Source organism: Spea bombifrons, chromosome 12 (assembly GCF_027358695.1).
Source record: "Spea bombifrons isolate aSpeBom1 chromosome 12, aSpeBom1.2.pri, whole genome shotgun sequence".
In the NCBI taxonomy this organism is placed as follows: domain Eukaryota; kingdom Metazoa; phylum Chordata; class Amphibia; order Anura; family Pelobatidae; genus Spea; species Spea bombifrons.
Genome location: NC_071098.1, coordinates 21,124,232 through 21,148,576, shown reverse-complemented (window position 1 = coordinate 21,148,576; position 24,345 = coordinate 21,124,232). Strand labels below are relative to the sequence as shown.

At 39.7% G+C, this 24,345-nt stretch overlaps 1 protein-coding gene across 1 annotated transcript in view; it reads right to left on the bottom strand.

Moving 5' to 3' along the window:
* Positions 1–318: 318 nt before the first annotated feature.
* The window catches only part of LOC128469652 (serine/threonine-protein kinase SBK1-like), a 53,559-nt gene continuing 29,532 nt past the window's right edge, over positions 319–24,345 (bottom strand). Inside the window, exons 3-4 of the mRNA XM_053451473.1 lie at positions 16,189–16,388; positions 319–1,333 (exon numbers count right to left, since the gene is read on the bottom strand). Coding sequence (XP_053307448.1) covers positions 719–1,333; positions 16,189–16,388 — 815 coding nt within the window. The 3' untranslated portion in view covers positions 319–718. The remainder of the gene's footprint in view (positions 1,334–16,188; positions 16,389–24,345) is intronic.

The window sequence follows — 24,345 nt, the reverse complement described above, 5'->3', positions numbered from 1 at the left end:
AGTGCTGAGATCACAAGTGAATTTGATCTATACCTGCTATCGGCAGCAGGGACTCATATTTATATACATATGGGCAGCAGGGGCTAATAAATGGGTTTTAGATATTTAGACAGGGGCGCAATTTCAGTGCTTGCCATAGGCGCTATTTTCAGTAGATACGCCTCTGCTCCCTTCCACCACCAATCCCTACATGAATGTCACAATACTAAATGTAATATTTTATTATAGATATTATTAAATGTTACGTTTTAAACAAATATTCTAGGTGGGATTTTCTTTCTGTGTATAATTCTTGATTTTAAGTACACTTTGAGTTACTTCTTTGCTTATATTTTTCTTCTCATAAACTATATGTCAAAAATTTCCATGTAAAACATTACAGAGCCTCTTATCCCCTACCATTTGCTCATTCCAACACTTTAGGATGCCTAGTTTCCCTTTATTACAGTATGCACCTCAGACTTTAAGTTAATTAGTCAGCGTTCACCAGTAATAAAAAACCTGATGCTTCTTTACACAATACACAGCTGTCAATTTGGGGATATATGTATACAATCTATGCAGGTAACACTGTCTGTTTTCAGTGTAATGTGAACCAAGGCAAGAAGTACACCAAGTCACCTGTTAAATCATTAAAAAATATTGGATCACAAATTAAAGACTTCTCGATATTACTATGGACTGTATTCTGTATTTGCAAATTTAAAGTTTTGTCCTATTACTGTTTACATTTATCTGACAGACTGCCTAAATAACTAGAGACATTAATGTCTTCCCTATTTAGGTTCTTATTTTCAAGGACAACTTTCCAGGGAGATTTAACATAATTCATTACTTCTTTAGAAGAACATCTCATTGCTGGTTTTGGAGCAATAAATTTCTTTAACATTTCCAAAACTTCTGTACTGAACAACTTCCACTGGACTGGAAGTTTGAATATCCTACTACTCCTGTGCCATTTGGCATATTCCAGGTAGTTTTTATCTGACATCACAGCAGATTTCCAGGGAAAGTATCCAGTCAGGATGCAGAAAAGGAGAACCCCAAATGCCCAGATATCTAAACTTGCTTGTGCAATTAGTTTGTCTGAGGTTCCCAAAATACACATTTCCGGTGCTGTGTATGGCAAATTATCAGGCATTGAGTCTATAGAGGTGCCTTTAGTGCAGGAAAGCCCAAAATCTGTTAGCTTAACTTGGCGACACTCCTGATCAAAAATAAGCACATTTTCAGGTTTTATATCACGATGAATAAGTCCTTTCATGTGCATATACTCCAAAGCACTTGAAAGCTGTATAGCACAACGTTTAACTGACATTTCCGGCACACCAACCTAAAAAAAAAAAAAAAAGAAAGAAAAATTGGACTGTTCAGAAAATATTATTCATTCGATGTAAGCAGAGCTGTAATGTAAAATTAGTTAAAACGGTATTTATAAATGGAAATCATACCTCTCTCTCTCTAATATGGGCAGGTCTATATAATTAGTAGACTTGTGCATTCCAATTCATACAGATTATAATTAACACATTTTGACAAATGAGTGCATTCATACGAATGCCCAAAAACCAGGCTGTGTGCTGAATGAATCAAACGAACAAAATAGAAAGATACACATTTTTGTTGTCAATTTGTTTATCCCTTTCTACGTTGTGTATGTATTAGAAGGCTTGGAGTGAAAGTGTTAAAATTAAGTTTAGTTGCTAACCTGTAAATTGGTGCCGTAGCCAGCTAAAGACAAAGAAATTCCAGTGAGAATGTGACAGTATAGGGATGTCCGATTAAAAGAAAAAAAAAAGCAGATGGCAGGAAAATACTTGGTCTGTGAAATTTGATGGTTTGACTCAGTGACATATCATGGTCTAGGCCTAGGGCAACAGATCCAGGGGGTCCTCTGGTGTGATCAACCCCCCTGGTGTTCTGCGCAATGGGCAGGTTACAAGGGAGGTCTTTAATCTCCTCAATCATCCTATTTATGCTATGGAGGCTGGGCAGGGTCATCACAGTCACCATAGACATCATCCTGGCGCTCCTTTTCTTTAAGTGCAGCACCATTATTGTGCTTGGACACAGAGGGGGGGCACTGCCCTAGGTCGGGCCACGGGTGGTGCAAGAGAAGAGGAGCAGGGTTGAAAGGAGACAGGAACATAGAAGCAATTGACAGAAAAGGTAGGAAGATATTAAGAAAGTAAGAGAGAGTGAATGAGAGTGAATGTATTCATCATGATATAACACTGTAGGTGTGTGTGGTTTGGGGGCATCATTTCATCCTTGGACCCAGCCAGCATAACTTGATAAAGACCTCATTGTGAGGTCGAAACGTTGTTGGTGTTGTCCTTCAATAAATCTGCCTGAGCTGGAACCCTTGAGTGCCTGGAGCCTTTATTTATTTTGATCTACTGGGGAGCTGGCCGTTCCTGGCACAGTTAAGCACCTGAGTTCCTTTGGTGTGTATGCAGATTCCTCATTCTGGTGACAGCATAATGTCTTGGACATGCCTTGCCAGCAGGGGAAAAATACCGTATTGGCTCGGATATAGGCCGCCCCCGTATATAGGCCGCACCCTAAAAGTTTGGTGCTTTTTTAAAGAAAAAGTTTTTTTCTTTAAAAAAGCACCAAAAAAAAAAAAAAACATTCTGCCACTCTGTCTCTCCCCCCCCCGAGATATGCAGCCACTGTCCTCCCCCCGAGATATGCTGCCACTGTCCTCCCCCCCGAGATATGCAGCCACTGCCCCCCCCTCGAGATATGCAGCCACTGTCCTCCTCTGCCCCCGATATGCTGCCGCTGTCCTCCTACTCCCCCCCCCCCGAGATATGCTACCACTGTCCTCCTCTGCCCCCCCCCCGACTTACCGGAGCAGACTCCCGGGTGTCTTGCGGGGCCGGCGGGGGGCATCTACGCAATACGCGTATACAACCGGAAGTTGTATACGCGTATTGCGTAGATGTCCCCCGCCGGCGCCCCGCAAGACACCCGGAAGTCTGCTCCGGTAAGTCTTGGGGGCAGAGGTAAAACGCATCGTGTGGACGGTCACCGGCTGCGGCGATGCGGGTAAACAACCCGGAGGCTGTTTACCCGCATCGCTGCAGCCGGTGACCGTCCAGACGATGCGCTTAGACAACCTCCCGTGCCGGCAACCCCCCCGTGGAAAGTGCTGGCAGGGGAGGCTGTCTGAGGACATCCGAGAGTAGGATGCAGGTCCCCTGCACCGCTGCGGGGGATCTGTATCCTGACCCCGCTGCCTGCCCGGCGCCCGGGACTGCATGTCCCGGGCGTCGGGCACTAGACCCCGAATATAGGCCGCACCCCCACTTTAAAGTCTTAAAGTGGGGGGAAAAAGTGCGGCCTATATTCGAGCCAATACGGTATGTTGTTTATTTTTTGTAGAATGGGAGGAGCAGAGGATATTAATCATGGGTGATATAAAAAAATCATGCATTGCACAGTTATTTCTGTTGTTTTCAGTATATTCTTCCTACTGGTATGTAATCATTTAATATATTTTAACTATTGACTTTGAATTTTGAGGACCAGTGACTGTCTCCAGTTTGCAAGATTAGTTTGACATCATGGCACAGATCAGAGAGAGAGAAGGAAAGAGAAAGAGAAAGCCACGTAGGATGATTTTGTTACTTCCTAACATCTCTACTGGGCTTTTACATTTCTTTTTGAAGATACATATAGCATGACATATATGAGTGAAAACGAGTATCATTGCATTTTAAGATGATAGATGTGAAGGACCATGACTGATCTTCACTGTTACTATTATTATATTTATTTGTAACCTGTTTGAATGTGGCTGCAGCTCCGGCCTTCAAAGAGACAATTCTGTAATCTGGCTGGGGCTCTTAATCAGCCACCACAGGCCTGTCAGCCCAGACAGCACCAGCACTACAGGGGGGATAACACAGGTGGGGGAAACCCATTGTATACCTTAATCTCCTCACCTGATACATCCCCTGTATACTGATGGGATTTGTGATGGGATGTGGCTGATGGGATTGGGGGTTGGGTTTGGTGCACATTGAATTGAGATTGTATTTAAGTTCTGTGTGTTTGTAATAAAGGGAGTTCTGTTTTAACCTCAAAGCATGAAGTCCTGTCTCATGATTGAGGGAAGTGCTGGTCTGTGACTGCTTTCTTCGGACAGCCACAGCGTGTCCGCTTACTGGGAGAGGGAAGGAGCTGACGCGCGGATGTGTCCAGTCTGGGGCACAGGTAGATCCGTCACAATAGATACATAACAAAGTAAAAGTAAATAAACAACAAAGGAGAAAATAATAAAAGCTGGGCATTCACATCATCACAGTCCATTAGGACACAAAATTCTCAATGATGACATGATGTCTGCACTCACAGCACAATTACACATATTGCGGATATTCAAATTATTGCCTTATCGATGAGTGCCACAGCAACTGACCACAATTGACCACATTCCAATTGTACACATGTAGCATGGTACCCACACACACACACACACACACTGTCTCAAACACCTTGGGGAAGAGTCTGGACAATTTTTTTGACAACCTCACTGGTGTCAAGTACCACCTACACATAATTGTTTTGTGAAGCTCCATGTGATTGGTACAGTTGGCTCTCCAGGAAAGTTCTTGGCCAATTCCCTCTTCCATGCTATAGTATAACCCAGTTTAGGCATAGACATCGGGGCTAGTAAACTAGAGTAGCACTAGGAAATAACCTGCCTTACATTTCTGGCCTGACAGCTTAAGGTGACAATAATGTGTGGGGGAGACCCTGCGGAGGTCAGTAGGTCTGTTTCCTTCATATGTGCGTAATTTGGGTGCTGGTCAGGTTCTATGTGGGCAATGTGGATGCCAGGGCTGGCCTTTGGGGTGTGAAACCTGTGATCTATGCCTGTAATTTACAGGTAAATATACCTGTAATGCGTTTTTATGTGAATTCCAATTGATCTATACCTGATCTATAGCTGGTTTTATGTGTTATTCTGGTAATCGTTATCTGCTATGCTATGTTTCCATACATTATTTATGTTTACCTGCAAATACAGGATTTGTATCTCTTATTCAGTTGATCAATCCCTGGAGTGCTGTTGCCATGTGTTGTTTATTTGATCTATTATCTAGCGCTGAGTTTACATGTGATTTCCAGTTGATCTATACCTACAATGCTGGATTTGTGTGTTCTGTTGATCTATACCTGCAATGCTATGTTTCCATACATTATTTATGTATACCTGCAAATACAGGGTTTTTATGTCTTATTCAGTTGCACGTCCTGTTTCCATGTGTTGTTTATTTGATCTATACTTGAACTACAGGGAGTAAGTAAAATAGAGATTTGGTTTAGTGAATGAGTGTACAAAGGGACTCTGGGGATGATTACAGGGGAGAGGACCTCTCAATGTAACGGTGCAGTCAGAAGGAGGGAAGACTGCACTGACTCTCACAGTCTTCCCCTGATCTGCAGTCAGTGTGGCAAATATTTTTTTTTGGTGTGGTAGCGGAGGGAGTGATTGCATGCTAGGGAATGTGGAGCGGGGCCCAAGGAAATGCTTGGGTAGGGTCCAATTTTTTCACTATAAAATATATTGGCAACAGGGTCTAATATTTATATTTATATATATAGGCAGCAGGGGCTAATATATATATATATATATATATATATATATATATAAGATGTCAAAAACAGAGTATTGCAGAGTGTAACGGGTTCGCCAAGAGAGCTGTAGTAACTCCCATAGATCACCCACATGTATCCTCCTGTTGTCAACGGAATCACTTCCAGCACCAGTCAGCATGCGCACCTTGGAACCCTGCTATGTGTACCCAATAAGTAGACATACAACTACTTTGAACTGAGTACAGCAGGAATGAACAGTTTATTGTTGTAAAACATAGACTGATATAGCCACAGAACTTCATTAACGTAAGGAAACCAGAATCCACATTAAGTCCCTCTTTTATGGTGTTGAAATGTGTTATTTTCATCTCAACGTTTTTCTTTCCTGAGAGTCTCTGAAATTTCCTTTGAGTACTTACATTTTTAGGTTTTGGAAGGAGTGATTATTCTGTGTGAAATGATGTCCTACCGGGGTGCAATATTTTTCTTCCTCATGGTTTTTGATAACACATTTCAACAACATAAAAAAGTTATCACCGCATATTCAGCAATACTCTGTTTTTTGACATCGTGTGTACTGGACTAATACGGCTTCACCCATTTACATATATATATATATATATATATATATATTGTCAGCAGGGACTAATAATATATTGTCAGCAGGGACTAATAATATATTGTCAGCAGGGTCTAATATTTATATATATCGGTAGCAGGGGCTAATAGTTATATATATATTGGCGACAGGGGCTAATATTTATAGATATTGGCTGCCGGGGCTAATATTAATATATATCGGCAGCAGGGTCTAATATTTATATATATTATCAGCATGGTGTAATATTAATATATATTGGCAGCAGGGTCTAATATTCATATATATCGGCAGCAGGGTCTAATATTTATATATATTAGCAGTAGGGTCTTTTATTTATATATATCGGCAGCAGGGTCTAATATTAGTATATATATCGGCAGCGGGTCTAATATTAATATATATCGGAAGCAGGGTCTAATAGTATATATCGGAAGCAGGGTCTAATATTTATATATATCGGCAGCAGGGTCTAATATTTATATATATATTAGCAGTAGGGTCTAATATTTATATACCGTATTGGCTCGGATATAGGCCGCCCCCGTATATAGGCCGCATCCTAAAAGTTTGGTGCTTTTTAAAGAAAAAGTTTTTTTCTTTAAAAAAAAGCACCAAAAAAATATTCATTTACCAATGAATGAATTAGAAATCCTACAATAAATATTAGACCCTGCTGCTGATATACCGTATTGGCTCAAATATAGGCCGCACTTTTTTCCCCCACTTTAAGTCTTTAAAGTGGGGGTGCGGCCTATATTCAGGGTCTAGCGCCCGACGCCCGGGACATGCAGTCCCGGGCGCCAGGCAGGCAGCGGGGTTAGGATACAGATCCCCCGCAGCGGTGCAGGGGACCTGTATCCTACTTTCTGATACGCTCAGACAGCCTCCCCTGCCAGCACTTTCCACGGGGGGGAGGTGCCGGCACGGGAGGTTGTCTAAGCGCATCGTGCGGACGGTCACCGGCTGCGGCGATGCGGGTAGACAGCCTCCGCTGTCGGCACGTCTGCACGATGTGCTTTAACAATCTCCCTTGCCGGGAATTCCCACGGAGGGAGTCCCGGCAAGGGAGATTGTTAAAGCACATCGTGCAGATGTCCCGGCAGCGGAGGTTGTTTACCCACATCGCCGCAGCTGGTGACCGTCCGCACGAAGCATTTTACCTCTGCCCCCAAGACTTACCAGAGCAGACTCCCGGGTGTCTTGCGGGGCCGGCGGGAAACATCTATGCAATACGCGTATACAACTTCCGGTGCCGGCACATCCGCTAAGTGCTGGCACCGGAAGTTGTACACGCGTATTGCGTAGATGTCCCCCGCCGGCCCCGCAAGACACCCGGGAGTCTGCTCTGGTAAGTCGGGGGGGGGCAGAGTGGCAGCATATCTCGTATATATATATATATATGTATTCTCATGCGCTTCATAGTGTGTCCCTGAATGTCAGGAATAAAATGTGGTCACCATAATCCACGTGACAACATGCACTACCTCTATCTCCCTTCATTTTGTGCTTAAGTGAGAGAGACAGAACATTGTGATACATTTGTTCCATTGCATTCCACTTCACGTCAGCCCCTTTTTAAAACATCTCCTGTCTCTCCTGTCTGGAGGAAAAAATCTATTTTATTTCATCTAGTTAATATTTTAAGAGACAACAAATAAGAAACCAACAATACATGGTATGATATTGAAGCAAATAACTGTGGCATACCTAATCTCCAACAACCTTTCTGCAACATAAATAAGCTATTATCTAAGGACATATCCTTACTTAATGAATTGTCCATATTATCCCATTTGTTTCAGACATGGATCTCATATAAAAGAAAGTTTACCCTGATTGATAAAATCTCTAATTTCCTCTCAAAAGACATTATAGCTTTTAATCTTGATAATCTGAAACTATCTTTATGGAAACAGCTCGGCATTTCTTTAATATCAAACCTGCTTGTAAATAATAAACTGAAAACCTGGCTGGAGAATTCCATCTTCCTGCCTCAGAGCAGTTCTCGTATATTAGGATTCAACATTTCCTTTTAAAATCATTAATAAACTCCAAATCTAAGCCAATAAAGCTCATGGGAAACATGATTAATGATAAAAGTAACAAAAAATTACTGTCAAAATGTTCTAATCGGATAGAATCAATCCTAGAAAAACCTCTATATAGTGCCATCAACGCCTGGGAAAATGATATTGAGATTACAATAAAACCTGATGAGTGGTGTAAAATGATACAATATCTGAATAAGAATATCAATTGCTTAAACTATGTTGAATTGTAATATAAACTAATTTATAGGTGGCATCTTGTCCCATCTCAATTATCTAAGATTTATCACTCTACCAATTCTAATTTCTGGATATGTCAGGGTTCCCAAGCAAACTATCTGCATATCTGGTCAAAGAATATTGACCCCAAATCAAAGAAATATGGTTAGATATTATTCAACAAATGTATAATATCTTTGGTATTAGTATCCCATTTTTTCATAAACATATATTATTACACATAGATTTGCCTAAACTGAAATCCCCAGATAGAGCAGCAATTACCCATATTATTATTGCCACCAAACTTCTTATGACAAGAAGCTGGAAAACATAAACAATCGCTAGCTGGTCCCAGATAAAAGAACAATTCCTATACCAATACAAGATGGAGCATTACCTCTCCCTTCAGATCGTAAGATTAGGGGAAACGCTTAAATCTTGGGCACACTTTATTTAGAAAATGTCTGTTTTCTGATTTTTTTTTTTTACTGATTAAAGCTGGAGGCCAGGAATAACTTCCTAATCTCTGTGTATGTTTTGTTTTTGTTTGTATTGTCTTTTATACGTTTTATGTGCTATATTTGGGAATGGGAGTACTTTACCTTCCTTTAGTATTTGGTAGATAAACTGGTTTCCTGGTTTATACCAATACTTTAAAGAAATATTCGGAATGTTATCTTCTAAAATACTTAATCTGCATGTGTCTAAGATTTTATTTTGAAGTCCTAGTGCCTTTTTAATTGTGTGCCATGTCTGTATTATTATATTAATTGTGTGCCATGTCTGACCCATTATTAAGTTCTTATTTATCAAATGTGTTTGATTTATTTTATTGCTACGTAACCAAATAAAATAGTCTAAATTCATTTTTCCTGGGGCATCAGATTCCAGAATATACCATGGATCTGTAAATAAATACTGGGTTTTGAAGTTTGTAAATATGAACCACCATATTGGCATGGTAAATCTGATTTATTAAAGGATAACTTAATCATAAAGGATAACTCAATATATTGGCACTAATTCTAGGTCTCTTTCCTCTCCAGACAAATGCAGAAAAGCTCGTCTGAACAATTTCGAGCCAAGATTTGGGCACGGCAAGTGGGAGCATTCTAAAAAGATATTCCCATTTGGGTATTATATCTGAATTTAATATATTAACTTTTTGCCCCACCACGATGTCTCTGTTAATCTCTGTTAATAGTAACTTATTAGTCTGTTTTAAAAGTGACATAAAATTAACTTCCATCAAATTATTAGGTGAACCCGTAATTATCACTCCTAAATAATTAAATTGTTGTTTTGTCCAAATAAAGGAGTATTTTTGTTTTAGTTATTTTATCATTGGGTCTTTTAAGTTAGTCGTTAATACAGTAGATTCAGGGGCGGGCTGGGCCGGGGGGCAGGGGGGCAATTGCCCCCCTGGCCGCCCTGAATCCGGGCCGGAGGGCTGGCCAGGCGGCCGGCAGACGAACATTCATGGCAGCCGCAAAGTTAAAAACTAAGCGGCTGCCACCGGGACTGGCCGCCGTGCCGGTAGCGTACCTGGTGGGGGGCGGTCCGCCTGGAGTGCCGCTCACTATATATATATATATATATACATATATTAATATTGTTGATTTTTTTTTTTGTCTAATTTTGGTGTGTTACTTTTAATAAAGTATTTTAAACTTTTTTTTTTTTTTTTTCGGTTTTGGCCAAATGAAGTAGTTTAAAGTATTTTAAACTTTTTTTTTTTTTTTCGGTTTTGGCCAAATGAATGCTGAATTTTCAGTTTCGGTCCAGAATTTTCATTTCGGTGCATCCCTACTATATACTAAGCCAGTCACTGAAGTGTTAGGCCTACACCACATCAATGTTTGGCTAAGTATATAGTGATAGGGGTTGTACTGCAGTATTGTCAGGGTCTGGCTCAAAGTATAGGCACACATTGACGGTGGTCAATGTGTGCCTCAGTATATAATGATAACAATTTTGCTGTACCCCTGTCAATGTTTGCCTAACCATAGAAACTATGCAGTTTTAAAGTGTGTGGGGGGGGTGCCACATACAGGATCTGCCACAGGTGCCAAATACTCTAGGTACGCCCCTGCATCATGCAGCAGTCAGACCCAATGGCCATTCCTCAGCTCTTCTTCCCACGTCTTAAAAGGGGTGGGATAAAGAGCTGAGACACGGCTATAGGGCGGCGCGGTGCGTGCACGCCGGCTGCTTTAACTTCATTAGGCGCCAGTGGAGTGACTGCTATCAATGTCGATCGCAGCCGCTTTGGTGGTGCAATGGGCCACTTGACTAGACTTGCCCCCCAGGCCTTAGGTTGCCAGCCCTCCCCTGAGTAGATTTATCAATATTAAGTTTTAATTTGAAACAAGACTATACTTATCAATTTCTATCATCAAAGCTTTCAATGATTCAGTTGGAGATGTAATCGAAAGTAGAATGTCATCAGCATATGAGGCTATTTTTATTTCCCTTTCCGAAGTAGTCAAGCCCTTGATGTTTTTCTTATTCCTAATATTTAAAGCCAATGGTTCTGTCATCATTATATATAAGGGGAGACAGAGGACAACCCTGTCTAGTACCATTCTTTAAATTAAACCATCGAGAGCAAATGTTGGGACCAACTGTTCTGGCTGAAGGAGTAGAATAGAGAGCGTTTATGGCATCATAAAACCAACCTTGCAGGCCGAAAGTATTCAAAACGTCTCTCTCAAATATGAATAGGCGTCTAACGTTATTACTGTATGATTTCTCTGGGACGAAACCCACTTGATCTGAGTGGATTAGATGTGGAATAACTACTTTAGAGTCTTTATCTAGTTTTAGGATTGGAATAATATTTGCGTTTAATAGCTCGCTAGGAATGGATGTTGCTGAAACTATATCATTGAATGTGTCCATTAATATGGTTTAAATAATATGTTTAAATATTTTATAAATTGCGTTTCCAAACCCATCTGGGCCAGGTGTTTTAACAGTCTCTAATCTATCTATGGCTCTCTCTAGTTCAATCTTCCAAAAAGATAAATTTAGCGTTTCTCTTTGCGTAGCAGTTATTTTAGGAATAGGCATATTCCTAAAATTAATTAATAATATTTGTTTCTGAAGAGGGATCAGGCAAATTATATAAATTAGAATAAAATGTATTAAAGGCATTGCCAATATCTTCTGGAGAAGTGTATATATTTTCGGCTTCTAAAATTTTTTCGACCCTGTTATTAGAGTTCTTCTTTGTTAATTTATTTGTTAATATTTTATTGGCCTTATTGCCTCTATAATATGTTTTATTCTAAGCTTTTTTAATAGTTTTATTTATCTTATCCTCGGGTTTCTTATTAATCTTTGATTGTAATTCTGCTAGTAATTTAATATTAGTTTCAGAGGGGTACTCGTACCCAACGGTTAGACCCGCCGGGCAGCAACCGCAGCCGCCGCGAGGTAGGGGGAGACCCCCCGCTTCGGTACTCAGAGGGGTTCACATAGCCAACGGTTAGACCCGCCGGGCAGCAACCGCAGCCGCCGCGAGGTAGGGGGAGACCCCCCGCCTCTACACAGCAGCCGCCGCGAAGAAGGGGGAGACCCCCCGCTTCTACACAGCAGCCGCCGTTGCGAGGAAGAGGGAGACCGCCTACCTGCACGGTGCGTCCCCAGCAGCTGCAGCCGGGAGACGGGTCCTCTTCTGGAATCCGGACTCGTTCTTCTTCGCGCCACCTAGTGGCGCCGGCAGGTACTACCTCGACTTATATGGGAAGACTACGTAATCGCCAACCACAAGATGGCCGCGCAGGAAGTGACGTATCGGCACTTTGAATTTTGGCGGGAAATCTCCAATTAATGCCTAATTTCCTGTGCCTATTTAAGAGACTTCCTAACTCAGAGACTTTGCCTTCTGTTGGTCGTGCCTATCTCGGAAGTGCCTTCCCAGTTCGCGTTCTTGTTGGTTCCTGTTGTTCCTGTTATTGACCTCGGCTTGTTCCACGACTACTCTGATCTCTGGTATCCTGACCTCGGCTTACTCCTCGACTATCCTGATATCTGGTATCCTGACCTCGGCTTGCTCCTCGACTATCCTGCTCTCCAGTATCCTGACCTCGGCTCTCTGGACCATCCTTTGCCAGTCCTACCTGACTACGGTGTCTCCTCCTGTACGCTGTGCCGTGACAGGTACCTTTTATTTTCGGCCAAGGAATTTCTTTAATAGAAACTTTTTTAATTTGTTTCATTGTTTGGGCTTTAACAAGACACAGGTCTATCCTCCCATATCCAGATATAGCACAAAAATGGTTGTTGGTGCCAGACGGGCTGGTCTGAGTATTTTTGAAAAAGAGAAAATATCCAGCGAGCGGCAGTTGTATGGACAAAAAAAGCCTTGTTGATGTCAGAAGTCAGAGGAGAATGAGCCTACCTGAGTATTGTTGCTGACCAAGTCCTTCCCTTTATAACCACAGTGTACCAATCTTCTGATGGCTACCTTGCAGCAGGATAATGCAACATGTCATAAAGCTCATCTCCATCTGGTTTCTTGAACATGACAATGAGTTCACTGTACTTCAATGGCCTTCACAGTCACCAGACCTCATTTTAATAGAGCACCTTTGGGATGTGGTGGAACTGGATATTCCAATCATGGATGTGCAGCCGACAAATCTGCAGCAACTGCATGATGCCATCAAGTCCTATGGACCAAAATCTATAAGGAATGTTTCCAGCACCTCGTAGAAAGTATGGCACGAAGACTAAAGGCAGTTCTGAAGGCAAAAGGAGGTCCAACCCGGTACTAGCATGGAGTACCTAATAATGTGGCCAGTGAGTGTATAATAATAGCTGAGACCCATATTTATTTAATCTCCTTGATCTCTTTGATGAAATAAAGTGTATTTCTGAAGCATGTAGATAGTGCCAAGATAGGTTGTTTGAACAAATGATCCAGCCACTTCCCAATTGGCTCCAATAGGCATCAATTTACAGAAATGTGTATAGGGCACATGGGATACATCCAGAAGATAACTGAACAAATCTTGATTCATATGGTCTGTCTCCAAGCCCAAAGATAACACTGCTTTTATTTGATTGAAAAATCAGGGAGTAGGATCTAATTTCAGCATTTCATAAACTGAAATATCATGCAGCTGTTTAATAATCACTTACCGATATTCACCAAGAGTGATGGGAGTTTGAGCGCAGAGCTTTCTTCTGTGTGTTTGTATTTCAATTTAGTATTTCACAGCCAGGTTACAAATGCTGCCGCCGATCCCATGTGGTCCCTATTAAGGGCTAATAAGTGTGTAGGGGTTCAGAGAATACCGATTTCTGTCTCATTAGAGATTTTTACCTTTAGCTCGAAGCAGCAAGGGGAATTGTTCAGTGTAGGACTCGCCTAAGAGGTTTGCCGTGACGTTTCAAGTGAGCTTCCACTTTAAATAGGATAGGTCATATGTTATATTCTTAAGCAAGTAAATGTTTCAGATGTCTCCAACCTGAATTTGTCTTAAAATCATGGAAATTGCTTAAGAATGGTGTTACCTAGCAAGTCTCCGATTCATTTGTTACTTTTAGAAAGTGGTGCAAGTCTGTACACCAAAATGAATAATAATAGTAAATCCCGATAAGGTAACAATCATCTATTGATTCAGAGCATGTGACCTAAAGGTTGCCTTTTTCTAACGAATCAACACATTTCTATATCTGTGGGACAAAAAGGTGATGTTTGGCTTTTAGAAGTGTTATTTTTCTAATATACCATTCTGCTATAGTCATCCAGTGATCTACATTAGTGAAGAAAAGAGAGTTTGAGCACCAATAAGGATGAGAAAAACAAGTCTGTACACATAGCTCTAGTGTATCCGTATTTCTACAGATGGACACTGCTAGCTGTCCAAAATCCAAAAAAGATTAATGGTGAGAACAGACAACTCTGTTCATTCTAGCAGTGGGTTGATAAGGTAAGCCATAAATTGGAAGGACCTTAGGCATGAAATGAATACGTCTCAACAATTTTTCAGTATCTAGGAGTATTAGTATGTAAATGTGTTTGTTTAGTAGCATTAGCCACATGAATCTCACTTGATCTGAATGATTAAGCACAGGAGGTATTCTGCTAAACATTGTAACTTTTGTAATATTGTTACTTATACATAGATGCTAGTGCTGAGATTACAAATTCCCATATTAATTCATAGATGGTACCTAATAATCATATCAATCACAATTATGTATATGAAGGAAAGTTAAGTTCCTTTGCATAGCTATTAAACATTTAAGTATTCCACTATTAAATGAAGGTGATTTCAAACTATATGACAAATATAATAGTTTAGCGTCCACATATTACATTTATAGTGAAAATGTACAACATATAAACTTTTAGATTGTGCTCTGATCAAAGCTTTAGAGACAAATCACTAAAATTCAAATGTATAAGAATTGTATAAGAAAAAGCTGACTTTCAACCTGGAGAAAGGGGATCAACCTTGGCTCTAAGCTCAAATAATTTAACAGTCCAGAACTGTTATGGTCTGGCTGCTTTTCTGCTCACTGCTAGAGTTACTCAGCTGAAGGCTAACAGCCTGTCAGAGTTATCACAGCTACTCTCCTTTGGACCAGCCCTTTATCTTGCCCACAGCCAGCCCCTGCAGACTATTTAAGCAGAAAAGGTTCACTTCCTCCTTGCTCTTGTGTTGTTTCTGGCTGCAAGTGCATTCTCCTGTGTTCCTGATTACCTGTGCATGACCTGGCTTTCCCTGACATCCCTCCTGACTCCTCATTCCTGGTTAGTTCCTGACATCGCTGATCTCCGTATGCCTGACCCCAGCTTGTCTGAGTACCTGTCTTGGTTCCTGACCCCAGCTTGTCTTTTTGATCCTGGATCACGATTTGACTTTGTTTGCGGGGTTATTACAATAAAAGTGTTTTGCACTTTTGTGTCGGTTTGGTTCTTGGTCCCTAACAAGAACACATAATTCACACTTAAAATAGCAAACTGCATAACGATCAGACCCCTTATCTGCATGCCCGGCATGTCAATTCACATAAAGCTTTATTGTATCATGTTGTTTGAATGGAGAAGAAAGAGAGAGAGTGAGAAAAAAATAACAGAACAGATAAGAAAGAAAGGAAAGAAGGGACTGAGAACAAAGAAAGATGAAAGGAATGAGAGACATCAGAATGAGAGGTAGAAAGAAAACGGAAAACAGAGAAGAAAGAAGAAAAGGGATGCATATTTTAATTTTGAGCACGTATTCTAATAGGAATATATCATTAACAAAGCCATTGAATAGGTTGCATAAACCCAATTGGTGATTGCTGTATGAGGCAATGCACCATGGTCATTGCATTTGGTAGAAGGTAGGCACAAAGTAGTTGCCATACTGAGATGAATCAAGGCAAGTAAACTTCAAATCTTTTTATGTAGGCATAAATGAAGGTAATTATATGTGATATCAGACCTAAACAGTATACATTTAAATTACATAAAAAATATTACATCAAAATATTCATAATAAGTGATCAGTTTCAGCACTGCTTGCACTTTTTGGTTTTAGCTCAGATGTTTAAAACTTTGGATGATTTGCTTACAAAAATCCACTGGAATGGCCATTTCTACTTTTGATTTAGCCTCTGTAAAAATAATGCTGAAATCTTACATTTCCAGTCTGCAGCACTGACAGTTACTCTTACTTAGCATTTACAATTTCTGATGCATACCTGTGGTTTCATTAGGGAAAATAGATTTCCTGCAGCCAGTTCCTGGGCAAAGACATAATGACTATCAGTCTGAAACGCAGTTCCAAAATTTCCAATAATGCATGGATGAGCTGTAAGACTAAGTGAAATACAGTACTCAATAAGGAAAACTCGAAGATCTGTGTTACTCTTCCTCATAAACTTTAAAGCCATTAAATTTCCTATAAGAGAGAAACAACAAAGGTTTGGTTGCTCAGTGTAGCTACATTTTTATATTTTATAAAGAATAAAAAAAATAAACTGTAGAATAAAAATGGTAATTTATATATAATATAAGAAATATGCATACATATATGTAAATTTCATTTGATATAATTGTTTTTGTATTGTTATTAACTATACTTTTTATTTAGGAGTGGATATTAATAGGACTGTCATATACAAAGATAATACATTTAGTGGAGTGATATGTAGTTATATACACTAATTAGACTTGGGCATTCAGAGTAGTATGAACTGCAAATTTACACAGCCATGAAAACGAGGCTAGACCCCTCACAAATCAGGGAAAAGCAAAAAGCTCTGAAAATGTGTGGGTCCTTTCATTCAGTGTGAGTAAAAGGGCCGATGAATTTCAGATGGAAATTTTGAGCTTTTTGCTTTGTTTTTGTCTCCAATAACTCCAATAGTGCCCACAGATCTCAAAACATCTACATAAAACTAAATGTTTCTGAAAAGTAGACAACCCAAAGCCAGGGCTTAACCACCATAGAGAGCTTTGAAAGTCAACCAGTAAAGACATTGACAGAGGGGAGAGGTATTAGAGCAATGAGTAAGGAAGATAAGTCTTGCAGCAACACTCCTGATGTATTATAATGGGGCAAGATGTGCATAAGGGAGAACAGCCAAGATGGAATTCAAACAGTCAAGACAAGAGGTAATGAGGACATGAACAGGAGCCTTAGATGCACCTTGCGTGTAACAGCCACTGGGTTTGTGGTACTTTAAAGTAGTAAATGAAAGAGAGTAGTCAGAGTGAAGCTAAGGACAAAACAGATGCCAGACTGGCTGAACCAGAATCCCGAGACAAAATCAGGAGCAAAACAATGATCTGAGCAGTATACTCAGGAACTAGTCCAAAGCAGAGTCAGGGAAATAAGGTGGGTCAGCAACTGGTATTAAGAATCAAAATACAAATCACAGGCAGAAGAATACCAGAGAACCTACAGGGTTTTATACCCGAGCTGTGCGTGCTTCACCCATGCAAAGCCTTTGTTCACAATTCCCCTCAAATCACATTATGATTCTGTGACGCTAACTGTGGTGTCCAGGCTGCATGTCATGTTAATAAGTACATGATAGGGGCATTGTGGGAGTGCGTATGTGGCCTCCCATCCAGGGGCATGCTAAATTCTGAATCTAAATTAAGGGAAGGACGGCAGCAAAAAAGTAAGTATTAAAAAAAAATAAATAGGGTGATAGCTGGAAGGGGACCCATATTCAAAGGGGGGGCTGCCTTGGGACAACAATCAAATATAAAAAGGGGGTGGCTTGGGGGGTATAAGTACACAACAGGGTGGTTGAGGCATCACATAAATCAATACACAAAGGGGGGTGGGTGGCTGTGGGCAATACATATGGGTACATTAACCAGTACAAAAGGGGGCATCAATACATAACAGAGGGGGGGCTGGCTGGGGACATCACATAAATCAATACACAAGGGTGTTGGGGCATAAATGCACAAAAGGGGCTGACTGGGGGCACAAATGCACGTGGGGCAATAAACAAGGGTGTGGGGTGAATACATTAAAACCAAAGGGGGGCATAGCTGGGGCATAAATACACAAGGGGGGAAACACAGAAAACAAACCAGTGTGGAAAGTATTTTTTATGATTTGTGTGGCAGAGCCCGTCCTGGTGTGTGTGTGTTTAGGTGTCAGAATGGTAGAGCCTGTCCAGGTGTGTGTGTGTTTGGGTGTCGGGCTGGTAGAGCCTGTCCAGGTGTGTGTGTGTTTGGGTGTCGGGCTGGCAGAGCCTGTCCTGGTGTGTGTGTTTTGTGTGTCGGTGTGGCATACTCTGTCCTGGTGTGTGTGTTTTTGGTGTGTCGGTGTGGCATAACCTGTCCAGGTGTGTGTGTTTGGCTGATTCGGTGAACAGGCTACTTGACTAGACTTGCCCCCCAGGCCTTAAGCTGCCAGCCCTCCCCTGCTCCCATGAATATTCTCTGTGACCTTACTGGTGATAGGAACGATAGCCAATGGTACAATATATGCCGACCAGGTACATGACTTCAGCGTCTCTCCTCAGTGAATTAAAAATTCAATTTTGTAACATCTTCTCGGAATCATCATTGATCTCATGTGGATCATGGAATATTGACCTTCAGGCAGGGAACTGGTCAGAAGTCCAAAGTTTTAGGAGGGGTACATGAAGCACAGGGTAAATTCTGTAGGAAGCTGGTAAAATCAGCTTAACAGCAGGACTGATGATCTCAAGTTTATCAAATGGGCCATTGAAGCAGGATCCCATTCTTTTCAGGGGAGAACCATTTTGGTAAGTCTGTCTATAACCACCATGACGGTAGTATAATGTTGTGCTGGGGAAAATCAACTATGAAGTTAACAGATAGTTTGGGCCATGGCTGAGCAGAGCTAGACAAGAGGGGTGTTGTGGCTTGTGCATGTCTTACAGGAAAGGACATAGTCTTTAGCATCTGTCTCCTGTTAAGGTTACTTCCCTGGGTCAGGGTTTCCTTTCTTTCTCAGTTGCCATGGTTACTCACCTGCTTGCTATCACATTGCAAGCCCATTTAGTACTCACCAAGGATATTTAAGCAGCAAGACTCATTTCCTCCTTGCCCTTGTGTTTCCAGATACAAGTGCATTTCCTGCTATTTGGTGTATTCCTGTGTATGGCCTGGCTTGGCTTACTTCTCTTCTGTCTCCTGGCTATTGGTTTTGATTCTGACTTAGCCGATTCCTGTACTCCTGGCCTCGGCTCATCTTTTTTATTTTTTTTATTTTTTTTTATTATTATCCACAAAAATAAATAACAATACTACAATTTCACATTACAGTAACAAACAATACAAAACATACATAAAAGGATTGCATTAGTCTCGATCTTACTGTACTATCTATATCAGGTGTCTCAGTTTCTCTGGACGGGATTCCGCTCATTAATAAATTTGCTCTATTCATCCAATTCTCCATCAGAGAGAAATTTTAACCACTTTTCCCAGATTGCATTCTTTATCGTACTCCATACTGTTTGGGACAAAATCCCCTTTTCCATTTGACATTGGTATGTCAGTTGGGCTTTTATCTTTGCCCATAGGATTAAGTCAGATGATCTCCAATTCCTGGCTATTTCTATTTTTATTGCGGTCAATAAATGTAATCGGAATTGCGTATCTTTAGTTGCAGGATTAGGTAGATTTAAATGAAGTAGTGCTCTTTCTGGCGTTAACTTCCAATGAGGGCCTAACTTATTTACTAATCTATTGGAAACTTTTAGCCATAATCTTTTTATTGGCAAACAGTTCCACCATATATGTAACATATCGCCGTTTTCTCGCTCCACACCTCCAACAGTTTGGCAAATTATTAGGGAACATCTTTGTTAGTAATGTAGGAACTAAGTACCATCTGTTCATCAATTTATATTGAAGCTCGTTTAAATTTAAACAGTGTATATTCTTCTAATGTTAAATTTAGGGCTCTATTCCAATCTTCATGATTTATTTTAATATTTAAGTCTTTCTCCCATTTAGCCAATGCTGGGGGTATATGTTCATTTTTACAAGCTCTAATCAATTTTAATGCTTTCGCTAACAGTTTTTTATGATCGGAGTTTTCCACCAGCTGTTTAAAGGAAATTTGAACTGTCTGGCCCTGGTTCCAATTTAAGGCTTTTGTCAAAAAGCTCTTCACTCTTAAATATCTGAAACATTCCCCAACAGGGAGATTAAATACGGATTGAAGTTCATTAAAGGATTTAAGAGTATCTCCATCTAGCAGATCCTCAATTAAATTTATGCCACTCTGAGTCCAACTGGATAACTTTAGATTTTCATTCATATTTTCTAGGATGGTGACTGGAAGACTAGATATTAACTTGTCTTCAAGTCCAAGTTTGTTTTTCAGCCAGTGCCAATTGCTTAATAAGTGTCTAAGAACTAAACTAGTTCCCATTTTAGCCGATTCTATAGCTTGCCTAGAAGAAGTCCAGAAGAGAGTCCGCAATTGTCTATGTTGAGATCTTTTTGGCAATTCCCCTCTATACCATATTTCTTGTATGGCTTTGGTCCTTTGTGTCACTATAGCTTGAGAAAATAAGGCCGCCTGTGCATATTCCTGAATAAGAGGAACTCCTAGGCCCCCATGATTCCTGTCCTTAACTATAACCTGTAGTTTTAGCCTGGGTTTTTTTGCTCCCCATATAAATCTATTTATTGCTCGTTGAATTAATTCTGTCCAACTCGTTGGAACTGTATAAGGAATCATCCTAAAGATATATATATCCTTAGGGAGAATATATGCTTTTACTACATTTATTCTCCCCCACCAGGAGATAAACGTTCCTTGCCATTTTTTAAAGGAGAGATTCATTTTCATTTATCAAGGGAAGAAGATTAATCTCCATCCACGACTCTGGGGCTGTATTAATTCTTATTGATATTTAATTTGTAATTCGCAACCGTACTGTATTGGTCAATCCAAAACATAATATGTTTCATTGAATTTGTTGGATCCCTGATGGTCAACAATACATCGTCTGCGTATAATTTTATCTTTTGTGTCCCATCTTCTCCACAGCCCACCACTCCTTGGTCTGCCCTAATATCTCTCGCTAAAGGTTCCAAGGCTAGGACATAGAGCAATGGCGAGAGAGGACATCCCTGGCGTGTGCCGTTGGAGAAAGAGAACCAATCTGATTTTATTCCTGGGCCTACAACTCTACCCATCGGCTTAGTATATAATGCCATTATTGCCCGATGTATTCTCCCCTCAAGACCAAATGCTCTCAATGCTTCGGCCATAAATCTCCAGCTGACCCTGTCAAATGCCTTCTCAGCGTCTAATGAGAGGGTCAGCTTCTTTATTGAGTTCTCCTCAAGAATGCCGACTAGGGCCCTTATATGACTAGCGGCTGACTGTCCTTTAATAAACCCCACCTGGTCCATTTGGATCAATTGCGGGAGAACTACACTCAGCCTTTCGGCAAGGACTCCTGCATAGATCTTGGCGTCCAAATTGAGCAGGGATATCGGCCTAAAATTCCTCTGGGTTTTTATTTGTTTTTAATATTGGTGTTATATTGCCTCTAAGTAATTCTTCCGGCAAGGCACCCTTGTCTATGCTTTCATTAAATACTCGTACCAAATAAGGTGAGAGCTCCTCCAAAAAAATCTTATAAAAACATGCACTAAAACCATCCGGGCCAGGGGATTTATTTTCTCACGGACTCTCCTCTGGACCTCCTCCAAGGCTATTTTTCTATTCAAACTATATAGAGATTCTTCAGTAAGCTTGGGCAGAGACCTCTTTCTAAAGTAATCCATTAAGTCTGAGTCTTCCACGTTATTTGATAGGTTATATAAATCCTTGTAGAATTCGTTAAAGGCCTGCCCTATCTCCGCCGGGGCTAAGAGGGTTCTGCCCTTGTGTATTATTTTGGTAATCATTTTCCTCTCTCTCTTTTTTTTTAACTGATTAGTAAGCATCTTATCCGCCCTATTGCCCTTGTAGTATCTTTTAGAATTTAGAGCCATCAGGGCTTTATTAGTCTTTTCTATAAGCTTTAAATTTATTTTGTCTCTTAAGACCTCAATTTTCTCTGTATTGAGTTTTGAGGGAGTCTGTTTGTTAATTTTATTTAGTTGAAAGAGAGTAATATATAAATCAGATAGTTTAGTATCAGCCTTTTTTTTGCTTGGGCCCCTAGTCTGATAAAATTTCCTCTTATTACTGCCTTATAAGAGCACCATAGATTTGCAGCTGACATGTCTTCAACATCGTTTTCTTCAAAAAAAAATTGTGTGATTTTTTTTTATATACTCAATATCAACTGTTTTCCTCATTAAATTATGATTTAGTCTCCATTCGGGACTAAATTTCTCTCTCTCATCTTCAACATCCATTGTTATCATATTGTGGTCTGACCATGTGATATCATGTATTTTAGTTTTATTAATTTTTGCTATTAGGCCACAATCTCCCAATATTAGATCTATTCGGGAATATGCACAATGGGTTTTTGAGAAACAAGTAAAGTCTCTTTCTGTCGTGTGTAGAATTTTCCAAATGTCATAAAGAGCGTTTTTCTTTAATAGGGATTGAAATCTATGTGCCTGTGATATTATATTTCGATCTGAGTTCAACTTTTTAGAAGACATTTTATCTAAACTGGGGTCTAAAACGCAATTAAAGTCACTCATCCATATTAAGGGGCCTTGTTTTATTTTCATTGTTTTTTCCAAGAGTTTTTCCAAGAATAATACTGGTGAACTATTAGGTGCGTATACATTGAGTAGCGTTAATATTTTATTATTTATCTCAACCACTGCAATAATAAATCGGCCTTCCGAATCGGCTTCAACATGTTTAAATTTTACATCCAAATCTTTGGAAAATAAAATGGCCACTCCTCTTTTTTTTTTTGTTTTCAACGAAGCCTCTATACAAATTGGGAACCTCTGTTTTTTTATATTACTTTTGTCCATTATTCGCCAATGAGTTTCTTGCAAAAAACACACATCTATCTTCTCTTTCCATAACCTCTGCAAAACTAAAGATCTCTTTTGAATGGAGTTAAGGCCCTGCGTATTTATTGTCCCGTATCTAATCTGGCTCATTTTTACAACTTTGCCTATCCCCCAGTAGCTCAAACACCATAGTTATCCTGTATGACAAAGACTTGGAATCCACAATCATAAAAACAACAATACAAACATTAAGAACATAAAATTGTAGGTAGTACATCCCTTGATGAAACTGCCTATTTCCGCAATCAACCCACAATTTATCATTGCGGAATATATTAGCCATTACTCTAATGGCTTTGGAGCCCGGGTGTGTCTAATGTTCTTAACTCTCTTTCTGGTCCGGTCTTCAAGAATAGAGAGGGGGAAAAAAAAAAAAAAAAAAAAACACAGCCAAAAATTGTTATCCACTCCACAAATGTGTCTTATAATCAGTTTCTGGGTATTAACGATTAAATTATTTATGTATAATCACCAGCATGTGTATTGCTATACACTACGAACATATAGCGGAATACAACCAGACAATCACTTGATGTAGATAACCGTCATGTATTAAAAAATAAAAATAAAAAAAAATAATACACAGCCAAAATTATAATCCACTCCAAACGTATTTTGTTTTGTAATCAATTTCTGGATATTAACGATTAAGTTATTTATATATATTCACCAACATGTGTATTGCTATAGACTACAAACATAAAGCGAAATACAGCCAGACAATCGCTTAATGTAAATAACCGTTATGTGTTAAAAGAAAAAAAAAGAAAAAAAAAATCACAGCCAAAGTTGTTATCCACTCCACAAATGTTTTGTCTTATAATCAGTTTCTGGGTATTAACGATTAAATTATTTATGTATAATCACCAGCATGTGTATTGCTATACACTACGAACATATAGCGGAATACAACCAGACAATCACTTGATGTAGATAACCGTCATGTATTAAAAAATAAAAAAATAAAAAAATAATACACAGCCAAAATTATAATCCACTCCAAACGTGTTTTGTCTTGTAATCAATTTCTGGATATTAACGATTAAGTTATTTATATATATTCACCAACATGTGTATTGCTATACACTACAAACATAAAGCGAAATACAGCCAGACAATCACTTGATGTGAGTAACCGTCATGTGTTAAAAGAAAAAAAAAAAAAATTGTGTCATTTCTCCATGTGTAAAACTTATTTTATAAATTTATACATATCATATATCTAACACATTACTCGGCCATATTGTGAAGCCTATTAAATCCAGTTATTTAGTGCACGTGTTTCCTAAAGTTATCATTCCATTAATATCTCTTTATATGTTTTAAATCCAACTATATGTCCCTTTCTATTAATACACGCAGGATATTTCTCCCGTTGAGTTATAACGTGTTGTGTGTCATTATGTGTA